The sequence below is a fragment of the Cydia strobilella genome, chromosome 9 (genome assembly GCF_947568885.1).
Source record: "Cydia strobilella chromosome 9, ilCydStro3.1, whole genome shotgun sequence".
In the NCBI taxonomy this organism is placed as follows: Eukaryota; Metazoa; Arthropoda; class Insecta; order Lepidoptera; family Tortricidae; genus Cydia; species Cydia strobilella.
In genome coordinates this window covers 18541458-18555565 of record NC_086049.1, presented here as the reverse complement: position 1 = coordinate 18555565, position 14108 = coordinate 18541458, and the positions used below count along the sequence as shown (strand labels likewise).

The following is a 14108-nucleotide window of genomic DNA, read 5'->3' as shown; positions in this document are numbered from 1 at the left end:
TAGTTTAAACATTACATTTGTACCTATTATTTTATAAAAGACATGCAATTATTCATAAGTGAAAACTCCGTTAAAATATCGCAAATCTTAAAATAAAGGCATCACTATTTTTACCAGCAAGACAATGCAACGGATCAAACTTGTAAAGTAAGCAGAAGTAACACGATAAGCGCAACAAAACATTCATACATATTTACCTCCCGAGGTTAAGCTAACGTTTCATATTAATCTGTTCATCAAACTTCTGGCGCTCCGATCTTGAATAATCAAAAAACAAAGGACACGGAGTATAAAAATACAAACAAGATCTAAAACAACATTACCTTCTTAGCAACATCGCTAGTGGAAGGCGTCGGCTCCTCCTCCAATCCAATCCCGCTGTCCTTCAAATTATCCTTCTCGTCTTTCTTGACCACCACCTTCCCCAGATTACTGAAGTCCAGCACCGCCGTCTTCACTAGAGGATTCTTCGTCAACACCGCTTTCTTGATCACCGTCTTCATCTTATCATCCGGTGATTTCTCCATTGCTATTAAAGTGGACAATCTATCGTTAGAATCCCCCGAATCTTCATTAGATTTGGAATAATCTGATGATGATTTCTTATTCTGATCGTCACCAGATGAACTCTCTTTACTATCAGAATGATGTCGTTTTCTGTGTTTTCTGTGTTTCTTATGGTGCCTTCGATGTTTGCAATGTTCTTCGCAGCACTTGTGTTTCTTTTTCTTCTTTTTGACGTAATCTGCGGTCGGATCGTCTACTGACAGGCGTTTGAGTTTCTCTTTCCTGTGTTTCTTCAGTTTCTTCCTGTCCCTCCTGTCTTCCTCTTCCTGTTGTGTGGGTTCTGCAGGTTTTTCTGTGCTGGTGGTGGGAGGTTTCTTATCTTCGGTGCTATTTACGCTGGTATTTCTTCTTCGCTTCCCGAGCGTGAATAGTGGGTTTTCGTATACTGAAAGTGCAAAATTATTGGATTCGTTTTGGACTATGAACATTCGTAAAGGCACTTTAATTTGCCTCATGCAAATTCACATTATCAAATTAAAGTTAAGACTTGATAAGAGACTTAGGGGAAAGCAAATAAGCTTGAATTACTAATTAAGCTCCTAAGAATCCTACCGGATTAGGAGATACATTTTAATTGTAGTAAGAGATAATAATAATTATCTCTTAAAAGTCTACTCACCAACAACTGGATAGTTAGGCTCCAAAAACCTTATATCTTCAATAGCAATACGTCCAGAATCTCCATCATCGAACTCAACAGCCACGAACTTGTCCAGGTGAGGGTCTGGAGACGACATGGCGACAGTGCCAGGGTATAAGCACCGGTATTGCTGGGACCAGTAGGCGCACACTCGTGTGCCGGACGCCAGCTCGGAGACTGATGATGGAGATACTTCCAGGATCTGGAAATGTAGTGTTTTCGTTAAATCTTTTTGGAAGAAATTTCTCTTGAAAATGAAGAATTTCATTCCTTGAAATGATACACTGGAAGTGAAAAATTAGGGTGTACAAAAAATTTGAAACTTAAAAATATTACTCTAGTACTAGACGAGACGGCTTTTCTGCAGAAGAACTTGGTATTTCTTATCATTCACCAATCAAATATTTTAAAGACTTGCCAGCCGGATTGTGGAGCCTAGCGGAAGCGAGAATTATTACTGTAAATAGCGAATAGTTTAAATAGTTAGATAGACAGATTCCGCCATTTTTGGTTGGCAAACTGGGTAAAGCGCTTAGCGCATTGAAAGATGCGAATCAAATCTATAATATCAATATAAAATTAAGAAATTACTTACAGCATCTCGTAGCGTCTCCTCCCTAGACAGTATATGCGGTTTGTTCCCCCTCTCGCCATCGAGGGTAATGGCGTATACATCAGGGGCCGTCACAGCGCTCAGTTTCCCCGCATAGAACAGCCCTCCCATAGCCGTGAGCACACGCGGATTACTGTCCAACTTATCTTCTGTTAGCGTACACTTTGATACAGGAGCGGGTTTGGATTCAGTACCTGGTTCCTTAGCTTCCTCACGCTCTTTAGACTTCAAACTCTTTCGTCGCTTCTTTGCACGTCGACGCTCTTTTTCACTATCACTGGAAGCACTTGCGCGACGCATAGCAAATTCCAACTCAGGCATATCGTCTCTTGAATGCTTCCGCACTAATCTATCAACCTTTTCTCTATTTTTCTGTCGAACTTCGTTTAGGCTCTCCATGGATGAGCTTGCTGATCTATTCAGACCCCATTCGGTTTCTTCCTCTTCGGAGTATACCTTCAAAATCGGTTCCGCTTTCAACTTCGGACGGACCTTGCTTGTCCGGCTTTCCTCCCTGGAAGGTTCTCCTCTAGAACACACTATGCCGCCTTTCAGCTTGCCTTTGGCTAGTAAGTAGCCGACTAGACTGCTCTTAGACTTGGGTTTTTTGGCAACAATGGTTTCGGTGGAGTCTGGGCTTGATACTTTACGGGGGCGGCCGACTTTGCGCTTTTTAGATGAACCTCTGTCAGAGTCTGGGGATGGAGCTCCCAGGGGTGAAGGCGTGGAAGGAGTAGGAGGGTCGGATAAAGCGGGTAGGGCGGGTAAGGGCGGTGTCATAGCGCTGAGTTGGGCTCGCTTCTCGTCACATTGGCGTTGAAGCTCATGTAACCTTTCGCGCAGGTCTTTTTCCATGGCATTGACAAGAGCGTGCGCTGAAGGTACGGCGGCCGCTGTGTGCGAACAGGGCGAGCTGCCACATGGACAGGCCGTAACGCGTCTTAAACTCGCTTCTAACTCTCCTCCATTATTTTTGGTTTCATCTTTCTCTCTCTTATAGCGACGCATCTTGTCTGTCTTATGGCGATGTCGCTCCTCGCGATCGCGGCTTCGTTTCCTCCGCCGTTCCGCTGACGAGTCCCTTCGGCTCCGGTCTTTCTTGGACTCGGTCGGTACATGAGGTTCCGTTGGGCTCAGGATCTCGCTTTTGATGAATGGACGGGAAGACGTGGAACGATTAGTGGGAGGGCTCTCGACCTCCTCCATGAATCTTTGTTCAGCGAGAGCACACAGCAGACCCAGTCCGTCTAACGATGGCTTCGCACGCTCGCTTGTGCTCGCTTCCGCCGGAGGAAACTCAAATCTTCTTTGAGGTTCCGCATCTGTACGCGGAGGCGATTTAGGGCTTGATTTAATCATAATATTTGTTGTAGTTCTAGTATCAACAGTCAGAGGTGCTGGGTCTAAACTCGGCATGCTTGCAGGAGTAGTTCTCTCAAACTGTTCGATGCTATTCGACAGTAGCTCTAAGCCGCTGACATCTACCACGGACCTTGCCGGTTGTGGTGGAATGGGCGATGTACTGGCCGTATCGATTACTAAATCGTTAGAAGTGCTGCTGCTGGAGCTATTTTCTAACGCTTCGTCTCTTTCGATAGCATGTATCGCTTTCTCTACCGCTCCAACTACAGCAGAAGTTGCTAAGGCTTCAGAGGATGATTCCTCAGCGCTGTCTATCCTTGAAGGCTGAAGCATTGGCATGTGTAACGGTGTTTCTTCAGGGAAATGAGCGACACCGACACAAGCGACGTCTCTTTCATCCTCATCAGCATGATTAGGAGAATCATCATCATCATCAATATGATCCGTTTGATTAGACGCGTCTTTATGTGCTGGAGCCTCATGGTGATCAGGAGGCGGTGTAGGCGGTGCGGCCGGCGACGTAGCTTGGCTTCTGCAAGCCTGTTCAGTGAAATCCGGCTGGTAATACAAATGCGTTGCTAACATCGGTTGTGGCACGGGTTCCGGAGCGAAAGTTGGTGGCGGTTTTTCCTGCGGTTCGGCTTCTATCTTTATTAAAGCGTGAGGAGTTATAAGAGGTTGCATGATAGGTTTCCTGTTGTCTGGCTTATGTTGAGCTGGGGCTGGTGCTAATGTCACCAGCCTTGTCGAATGCGTATGTGTGTGTTGTAAGGTGGCTGTGGAAGCAAGGAGGTCACCAGACAGTAGCTGTAGGTGATGTGAAGGATGAGGAGCTGGAGGAAGTAACAAGGGGGTGGAAGGGTAAGGCATGCCGCCCCAGACGACGGTGTGTGGTAGGTCTGTTGGGGCGGGTAGGAGTAAGAGGGCCCCGGACGCAGGGTCGCGCACGAGCTGGAAGCCGCCCATGGAGGAGACGCCGCCGCCCACGGAGCCCACGCCGCCCACGCCCACGCCGCCCATCACCATGCTCTCCATCGACATTTGGGCTGGAAAGAAGAAAATTTACTATTAAGTTTCGTTTCTAGGAAGGTACAATCATACCTACCTTCAAGGGTGTTAAGTCTTCTAAGATCATAGAAGTTGCATCGGTTTCATGAATAAAATGCAGCGTCAACTCCATTGATTTCTTAGTAACTACTAAAAAAACGTAAAAAAAAGTACTATAGGTACACAAACATGGGAAACACCAATAGAATCAGTCGCGTTGGCGCTGTATTTCATTCATGAAACCCATGTTAGTATATCAATAAGATTCTGACGGCGGATCTATCAGAATTATACTTCCAAATGAGTATACTCGTTCTTAGTTGCATTTAAGTAAACTGTATTAAATTAATGTATTCGTGAATGCCTTAAAGCGTAACTGAAATAACAATGACGTTCCCAAGTTTGACGTCATAGTTACTAAAGGTCTGTAAATTGACTTCTAAGTGTGACCCCACACTGGCTTTAGCGTCGGCGTCTAGCTATAGTATCCCCCAACCAAACAGACGACCGGGGTCGTAAAACTTCTCATTCATGCTTACGTGATCATGGCAAGAGTGAGAGAGATAGTGATATGACCTCGGTCGTCAGTTTGGTTGACGGATCGAAGTTAGGCCAACGATCGAAGTCGCTGCGAAGTTAGGCCAACGTTGCGTCGAGCAGCAGCCACAGTTGACTAGATTTCGACGCTCGGGAAACGCTAGTTGTGGGGTCTCTCTTAAGAGCTTATTACTACCCTAATTTGGTGACTAACAAGAGACACGCTATACGTGAGAAACGATAGGATGTATCTTTTCGCGTCTCACGTATAGCGGCGTCCCTCTTGTTAGTCACTAAATTTAGCAAAGTGTAATAAGCCCTTTAGGGGGTCTACTTTATCAAGACATCGCCGCATCCGACACTGGATCAGTGCCGAAACGGAAAAACGATATGGACTGGCAAAACATTAAAAATTCAAAAATCTTGAGCACATTAGTATTTGTCATATTTTTGGTGATGATGTAGGTATTAGCTCTGGTTCACTTCAACCTCAAATAGAATAGCATTACGATTAGCAGTCGGACATAAATGTATAGGCATAGTTACGTGTTACGTGACATTTCGTATCGTTTCATCGATCATACCGATATATTTTACCGATTTTATCATACCGATTGTCCTCGTGGGTAGGCCCCCTGATAGGCTGTTTAGTTGATATTCGATCCGTCCGTAGTGTCCACTATCCGTATACATGTGCGCGCGCAGTTCCGCTGCGTGTCGGAATGTGCGCGCTGTGTGGGAATCATACTAACTTTGATCACATTACACGTTACCTACCGCGGTTTCATGACAAACATTCATTATTACATTTATTTTAGAATTCGTGACGTAGGATTTCCGCTGACATGTCAGAATTTTTGGTACTTAAGTCAGGATTGCGGAGGGACTTGGCGAGTTTGGTTTTATAGAAACCTCAATGAAGAAGCTCTTTGGATTTTGGCAGAGAAAAGAGAAGATTAATGCTGTAAAGTCGTCGTCAATAGAACTTGTAATTTTAAACACAATGTAATATTAAATCACATTTACAATTGGGTCTAACGCAACACGCACGCGAATGTGATTTAATATGTGTTCAAAACGCGAAGGTTTTAAATGTTACAATGTAATATGGGGCATTTTTTATGAAAAGGGACCTTATTGTCGATGGCGCTCACGCCGCACAGCGTCGCGCGGCATTGTATTTATATCGGAGCATCGTTAATAATGGCGTAAGCGCCATCGACAATAAGGTCCCTTTTTATAGAAAATACCACATATGCTTGCAATATGCTTGCAATCGATGTTAACTCATGTCATAGAGTAACTTATACTAGAGCGGTACTGTCATAGTAAATTTTGTAACCCCAGTAAATTCACTGCCATCTGTCGACACACTTTAAAACTAAAAATGATGATTTATAAAAATACAATATAATGTATTTAAATATAGATAAATGATTATTTTTATGATTTTGACCCATGTTCTTTCACTGATATGCGTTAAAATTGTTAAATAACAAACGAGACCGTCAACGCTATCTATACGACTGTAGGCCAAAACTAGTAGCGCCCTCTGATCGAGAATAAAATTTTCTTGATTTTCGAGGCACGTTTTTTCCTTAGACTGTATCCATCTATTACGGAGTTATATCTATCTTTGACTCATGTAAATGAATTGTATTATTCTTATGAGTAATAAAATTCTTTAAATTTAGCTTTCTTTTGCTGTTTCAATTTACTCCATTATAAATAAATACTATTTCTCAATCCCGATTAATGTTCCAAGCATGTGCAAAACTACCAAATGAGTCCATTTAGCGTGACAAACACGTTCACATTCAGCTTTAATCGACTCAACCATCACAACAATGTAAACAATTGGGTCATTTTCTATGAAAAGGGACCTTATTGTTGATGGCGCTTACGCCGCACAGCGTCGCGCGGCATTGTATTCATATCGGAGCATCGTTTATAATGGCGTAAGCGCCATCGACAATAAGGTCCCTTTTCATAGAAAATAACCCCAATTAACATTTTAAACTTAGGTAGGCCATTTATTGAGTTGTACACTACATATTTTTTTGAATTTGTAAATGTTTATTTATGTTACCTATTATTTCTCTTCTCTACTTAGAAAAAACGAGCTTTTCTCTCTTTAAAATAGTGTCCCAAAATTTCCATACATTTTTTCGATCCTTCCACTTCGTTGCCGTCACGAAAAAAGTTAACGGAATAGAAATGAAAATCTTGATACACTTTTTTCCTATTAGGATCGAAAGAACTCGTGACTGTAAGTATAAATAACATAAAAAGGACCAAATTAAAAAAGATAAGATAATGATTTATTTATTAAATCACATTTAGAAACGGGTCTATCGCGAATTTATTTTGTTACCTTTATTTACCGACGTTTCGACACAGGTGTCACTGGTCGTGGTCGCGGCTAACTGACGTCCCAGCAAAATGTCAAAACAGAGATTTGTGTGACTACCCCACGAAAAGTGCATTTAAAGTTTGAGGTAGACATCACATTTTCAAACCACCCACTACACATAAAAGTTAATTATTGTCAATAGTCTGACACACAACACTCACAACATCCGCGCACACATCCGAAGATAGATCCCTTGGCTTTAACTTCTAAATAAAGGTAACAAAATAAATTCGCGATAGACCCGTTTCTAAATGTGATTTAATATGTGTTCAAACCGCGAAAGTTTTAAATGTTATAATGATTTATTTGCTTAAACATTGGTATCATAATCTAGCTTAGTACATTAAGTTGACATAATCGGTATAAGCAGGCAGAATCACAAGTTTAGCCAAGGGCAGCATGCAAATATTGAAATTAAGTTTAATATTTCGGAAATATACATAATGTAAATAGTTATTTACAATATGTACATTAACAATCAATTATTTACATTAGGTACATACATTTTCCAAATAAGGAAAAAAAGAAGCAAGGAAATGAAGGAATGAAGGAAAAAGGAAGGAAGGAAAGGAGGAATGTGTAAAAGTTAAAAAATCTAGCTAGAAGTGAAAGTTCTTTATAGCGACCATGGAGACTGTATAAAGGAGCCAAATCTCTATGTATGAAAAGTGTCCATCAAAAAACAGTAATTAGGCGGCGCCACCATACACCGAAATACTACCAAAAACAACCTACGTAATTTGGTCGGGTTATTTGTTGGTTCATGTTACACTCATGTCCCAGAGCCTAACTAGCGCCACCGGAGAGATTAGGAACTATTATTTAAAGCTGAAAGCGGTCACTTTTGCAACAATTCTGCCATAAGAGATTGGCATCCTTTCTATACCATCCATAATCGCGACTTTACTTTTGATCAGCTCATTTTCAATCGCATATGCTTCCAAAATGTTTTAAGACTTACGCCCTACAAATAATGGTTCAATATCGTGTAGATAACATTTGACAGGCGTATTTTTGGCAATCTCATAACCCAAATGTGTAAGTCATTTAGGAACCTACCCCCTCTAAATTAAGGTACAATATCGATAGTCCTCGTATTTGTGACAGCCGCGAGCTCATACATGATTAATGACGTGTTCGGGACGGGAGGCGTAATTAATTTAATTGGGTCATTAATAAACAGATACAAGTATAAGAAAATGCGACGTAAAGGTCATACAAACGGGTTGATTAGTGTTTCGATATCTGAATACAATGCGGTGAACTTTTCGCTATTTTAATGGGGTTTACGGTCCCAAATTTCCAATGACTTTCGATGTGTAACTGCGTTTTTTCGTATTTTATAGCTTACTTATCGTATAAAGTCTATTAATAAAATAATACTTATTCAAGACTCACTGTCATCGAAATATACGGTACATATTTATGTTCGCTTTGACAACTTTAGGCCATATAAATAACCTACATAAAAAAATAACAGATTTGGCACTTCTTGCAACTATCGAATGACATTGAAAATGAAAATCAAAAATAAAAAGCACTTAGGATTAGTTAGTAAGTATCTAGTTCAGCCATCTGCTCGTCTATTGAAATCGTAGTTCCATTTTTCAAATTTTTAGACCCTGGACCCTGATGGACCCTATAGACCCTGGACTCTGGAGCCTAGACCCGAGATCCTGGACCCTAGACGTTGGACCCTACGGTCAAAAAGTCCAGATCAGGGTCCAGGGTCTACACCCTGGACCCTAGTCCCCTGACCCTAACCCCTGGATCCTAGACTCGACTTCACTCAACTCAACTTTTTGTCGGAAAATACGGAAAATTTCGCAGTTTTTTCCCACCATTTTCGATATTATACAAAAAAAAATAGAAACCGATTTTCAAAAATTTGGTACGATACGATGCCCCGTAAGCTCCTGCATCTTTTGACACCATTGCCTTCCGTCTATCTTTATAACTTTCATTAATATAGCCGAATCTCACTGATAATCATTCAATGATAAGGGCAGCTGCCCAGCCCACGGGTTTCAACTGATTCCCAAATTTCTTTATCCAAACAATAGACAATCTATCTGCCACGCGGAAGCTTTTTAAATTTTTTCGATATCGGCTTTTGTTTTCAGAAAAATCTACTTTCTGTCTGAAAAAACAGGAAATTTTGTCGTTTTTTTCATCATTTCGATTTTCCAAAAAAGTTACGGACCGAATTTCAAAAGTTTTGTACCCTATGATGCTCCACAAGCTCCTTCATCTTTTAATAGGTACCACTTCCTTTCGTCTATCTTTGTAACTTTTGGAAATACCTATAGCCGAATTACACTCTCCCACGAAAACGATCTGATAAACATTTTCAATGTTATAATATATTGTTCCTTTTTGACGATCTCTTTTGAAACGGATATATATGATATAGGTAATATTTTCTGGAGTACCAAGTGGCCGAAGACTGTCTGGACGCCCTAGGTACCGCTGGAGAGACGAAGTGCAGAAAGACCTCAGCGAACTCGGCGCCGTCGACTGGACAGAAACGGCTTTAGACAGAGTAGCATGGCGGTCTTTGGTGTCGGAGGCCAAGATCCACTTCGGGTCGTCGCGCCACAGCAGTAAGTAAGTAAGTAATATTTTCTGTAACTCCATGACTTCCATGAGACTCTAGTTAATATTTTTTTCATTTAGTTAATCCAAAAAGAACGAGATTACAGCATCAGCTTACTTAGATAATGCAACGGTTAAAAATCGCCAAAATAAAATCATATTTATACTCGTAGGTACATCTAATATAGGTAAGTAAGCAGGTTTTTTTAATAAACAAAAATATTTCAGTAAGAAGGTACAGTCAAGGGTATAAATATATATACATTCCCAAAGTTTCGAAAATATGTGTACGGTCTTACACCTTAGACAATAAAGTCGTGTTCACATATTTTTGAGCCATTTGTCTGGATCGATATATTTGCCTTCGACTGTACCTATATCTAATAGGTTTCAGGTAAAAAGTTACTAAAAATTACAACATGTGTTTTGCAATAACTATTTCATTTCCTAGCATTGCGAGTGTTAAGGGGCCCACTGACTATCAGTCCGCCGGACGATATCGGCCTGTCAGTTAGAACAAAAATTTGACAGTTCCGAACAACTGACAGGCCTATATCGTCCGGCGGACTGATAGTCAGTGGGCCTCTTTACCTACATATGATGAGTTATGCTGATGTGTGAAATAGGTGCAACGATTTCATACGTCATTATTGTCATTAAAACAACTAATTATTTTAATAATAAGTAATCACCTACACAGAATTATATGTATGTAGTCATATTAGACGTAAATAACATTTCCTAACCACAAGCTTTCACGCAGAAAACGTATTTTTCAATGACAAAAAATCGCGTGTCACGTTCAACCCAGCAATCGCCATGATCACGCGCCGAGCCACCAGCGAAACATAAACAGAAAAAACTAATTCACAACACTACACCACTCGAGGCGTACCCCACCGCCCCGCCTTAACCACAACGGAGCCCACCGATTGGCTGAGACAAGAAAAGGGGCGGGGCGCGGCGGGCGGCGTTAAGCATAATAGGGTTGGCCCACGCGTGGGTTATCGATAATTTGAGTTTTTATGGTTTTTTTAGGATAGATTATTTATGGTAGGGAAGTGACAAGGAGCGTGTGAAACGAATGATGCTGGTGTGAAACTGGTTGCGTTTAGTGTTTCGTGTTCATTATAATTTTTTGGTCTCAGTTTAGCGCGATATTTTGACAATAACACAGGAACCCTAATTACGTGTTCAAATATATAGCTGCTTATTTTCAGAACCTTCAATGAAGTTACATATTGAAGTTTACCTATCTATCTATGATACCTATCACCTATAATTAAAATACATTTGACATCTTCATAATATGTTAAGTATGGGATGATTATAGGTACCTACTATCGGGGACATTCTGTAACTGTCGGGGACATTCTGTAACTTTCGGCTTTCGGCTCCATATAGGTAGAAATTTAAAATTAAAACAATGATTTAGTTACCTAATAATTTTTTTTTTTTTTCATATTTAATTCTTATATTTGTTAAGCAATATTTATAAATTTATAATAATTAGTAATAATGCAAGCAAGAAACTTAGGCAAGCCCGGGTAATAGGGAATATTACGCAAAACTCTGTGTAGAGGGCGTCACTAGCACAATCACAGGGCCTGCCTGCGAAACACGAAAATAGAAAGTGCGGTTTATGCCTCTCTATCACGTTTTTCGCGTTTCGCGGTAGGCCTGTAAACAAACCGCCTTGATGATTACTAGTGCATTCTCTGCCATTTAACTCTTTAAATGAAGTATTTTAAAAATAGCAAAATAAAGACTTGGATTAAAGGACTCGTATCCATCATTGTTAAAAAAAAAAACAGTGTCATTGTGAAAACTTGTCAAAAATCTGTTAGTACCTATGTATAAGTTATTCTATGGTTTTCCCTATTTGCATGAAATAGCGAAGATGACAATCGTAAATAGACAACGCCAATCGAAACTTAAAAAACCGGACAAGTGACTCGCCCTCCGAGGGTTCCGTACTTTTTAGTATAAGCGGCAACAGAAATACATCATCTGTCATCTGTCATCTATCACGGTTCATGAGATACAGCCTGGTGAGTGGTAACAGACAGACGGAGAGCGGAGTCTTAGTAATAGGGTCCCGTTTTTACCCTTTGGGACCCTAAAAATACCTAATGTATGGAAATAGTCTCATCTTTTCATCTCAGTGAAGCGTTTTGCGCGTTTCTAGTTTAAAGTTCCTGATTCCTGCCTATGGATTCGTGCTTCCCGACACAACTTTTAAAGTTCCTGGTTCCCGCCTAACATGGATTCGTGCTTTCCGACACGTTTTAAAGTTTCTGGTCCCTGCCTACGGATTCTTGCTTTCCGGCACAACTTTTAAAGTTTCTGGTCCCTGCCTATGGATTCGTGCTTTGCGACACAAGTTTTAAAGTTCCTGGTTTCCTGCCTATGGATTCTTGCTTTCCGACACAACTTTTTTAAAGAATCTGCTGTTTTCACGTTTAGTTACACATTTTATTTTAATATTCCGTGTCGCTTCTTTTATTTTGGGTTAAAGTTTCTGTTCCTATTTCTTGCGATAGGAATAGGAGTATTTACTTAATCAGTACTGTATTTCTCGAACTGTTTACGAAGTCTGCAGATTTTCGATATGCAAGGATGCCGCCAGCATCCTTGGTACAATGCCTCAAGGGCCTATTTTAGATTTAAAAAAAAAAAACATTTATTTCGAGTATCTGTGACACATAAGTACATAATACAAAAATTAAACAAAACACAAACATTACACAAAACACAAACATTAAACAAAACACAAACATTAAACAAAAAACTACAAAAATTACATCAAGGTAAGTAATTAAGCCGGTTATTAATTTCGTTTACGTAGTACCACTGCATATATCTTGTATGTAAATAAATATTTCGACTATCTTACATTAGATATTAATCTAATGATATGACACTATATTGTATACGCGGTTTAACGCAGCGGTAAGCGCATTGTCATTTTTCATACATTTATTATTTATTTATTTTAAACTTTATTGGACATAAAAAGTGTACAACAGGCGGACTTAATGCCATGCGACATTTCATTCATATCGCATAAAGCTCGTCACAGACGGAGCGATAATATATCGGCGGATACCTACGAAGAAATCCGTAATTTTTGAACAAGTTTGGGAATAAATCAAATTATTTTATTAAATATTTTGATTTGTGTTTTTTTAAGTAGTCACACTACTATATATAAATTAAAAACTGTAATAGATGTCATATATTAAAGAAAAAGTGACGAAGCCCTCCAGTGGTGAAGGCCGGATTCGAACCGGCGTCTTTAGCTATCGCGGCTAACGCCATGAACCCCTAGGCCACCCCGCCACAACCCGCCGCTAGGCCGTGGCGGGGTGGCCTAGGGGTTCATGGCGTCTTTAGCTATCGCGGCTAACGCCATGAACCCCTAGGCCACCCCGCCACAACCCGCCGCTAGGCCGTGGCGGGGTGGCCTAGGGGTTCATGGCGTTAGCCGCGATAGCTAAAGACGCCGGTTCGAATCCGGCCTTCACCACTGGAGGGCTTCGTCACTTTTTCTCTAATATATGACATCTATTACAGTTTCCGTTATTTTTGATTATTTTTTTGCATTCCATCCGTCTTTGTCATACCCGTTGTTAAACGTGAGCTTGTCTCATCTTGATCATCAAAAATCCCTGTAAAAACCGCCTATTATAATAAAAGCTTATACGTAATGGCTGCTAAATTATTTAATAAATTACCTGACTCAATCAAAGATCAGGATTTAAAGGCGTTTAAAAAATCTTTAGTAAAATTATTGAAAAATAAAAGATGCCTTACAATGTAAATGATTTTTTTTATATAAATTTCTCTACAGATTTGTAATTTTATATGATAGCACTTGCCTTATTTTTTCTTATTATGTAAAACTAGCTTTTGCCCGCGACTTCGTCTGCGTGGACTTAGTAACCCCAGCTAGAGTAAGAATAGCGCCTGGAGAAAATCTTATAGCAATTATTCAATTTGAGCATATTATGCACACAAATTAGCAGACACTTCATTAATTATCTCAATTCCACCCCGCTTTTTACTTTCTTAAAGGATGATTTTCGGGATAAAAACTATCCTATGTCCTTTTCAGGGACTCAACCTATCTCTATGCCAAATTTCATCTAAATCGATTCAGCGGTTTAAGCGTGAAGAGGGAACACACAGACAGACAGACAGACAGACTTTCGCATTTATAATATTAGTATGGATGGTCGCAATCCTCAACCGATTCTCGTGAAATTTTGTGAGCAGGGTTCTATTTTGTCGATAAATTTTTTGATTTTCATTTCTGTTTTAATTTTAATTTA

General features: G+C 40.2%; 1 protein-coding gene across 2 annotated transcripts in view; it reads right to left on the bottom strand.

Moving 5' to 3' along the window:
* The window catches only part of LOC134744450 (protein winged eye), a 256339-nt gene that overhangs the window by 65025 nt on the left and 177206 nt on the right, over window positions 1–14108 (bottom strand). For both annotated transcript variants that reach the window (XR_010128090.1, XM_063678262.1), the window contains exons 9-11: window positions 1803–4228; window positions 1187–1409; window positions 324–952 (exon numbers count right to left, since the gene is read on the bottom strand). Coding sequence is in view for 1 of the 2 variants with exons in the window: in XM_063678262.1 (XP_063534332.1) it covers window positions 324–952; window positions 1187–1409; window positions 1803–4228 (3278 nt within the window). In the remaining variant the exon portion in view is untranslated. The remainder of the gene's footprint in view (window positions 1–323; window positions 953–1186; window positions 1410–1802; window positions 4229–14108) is intronic.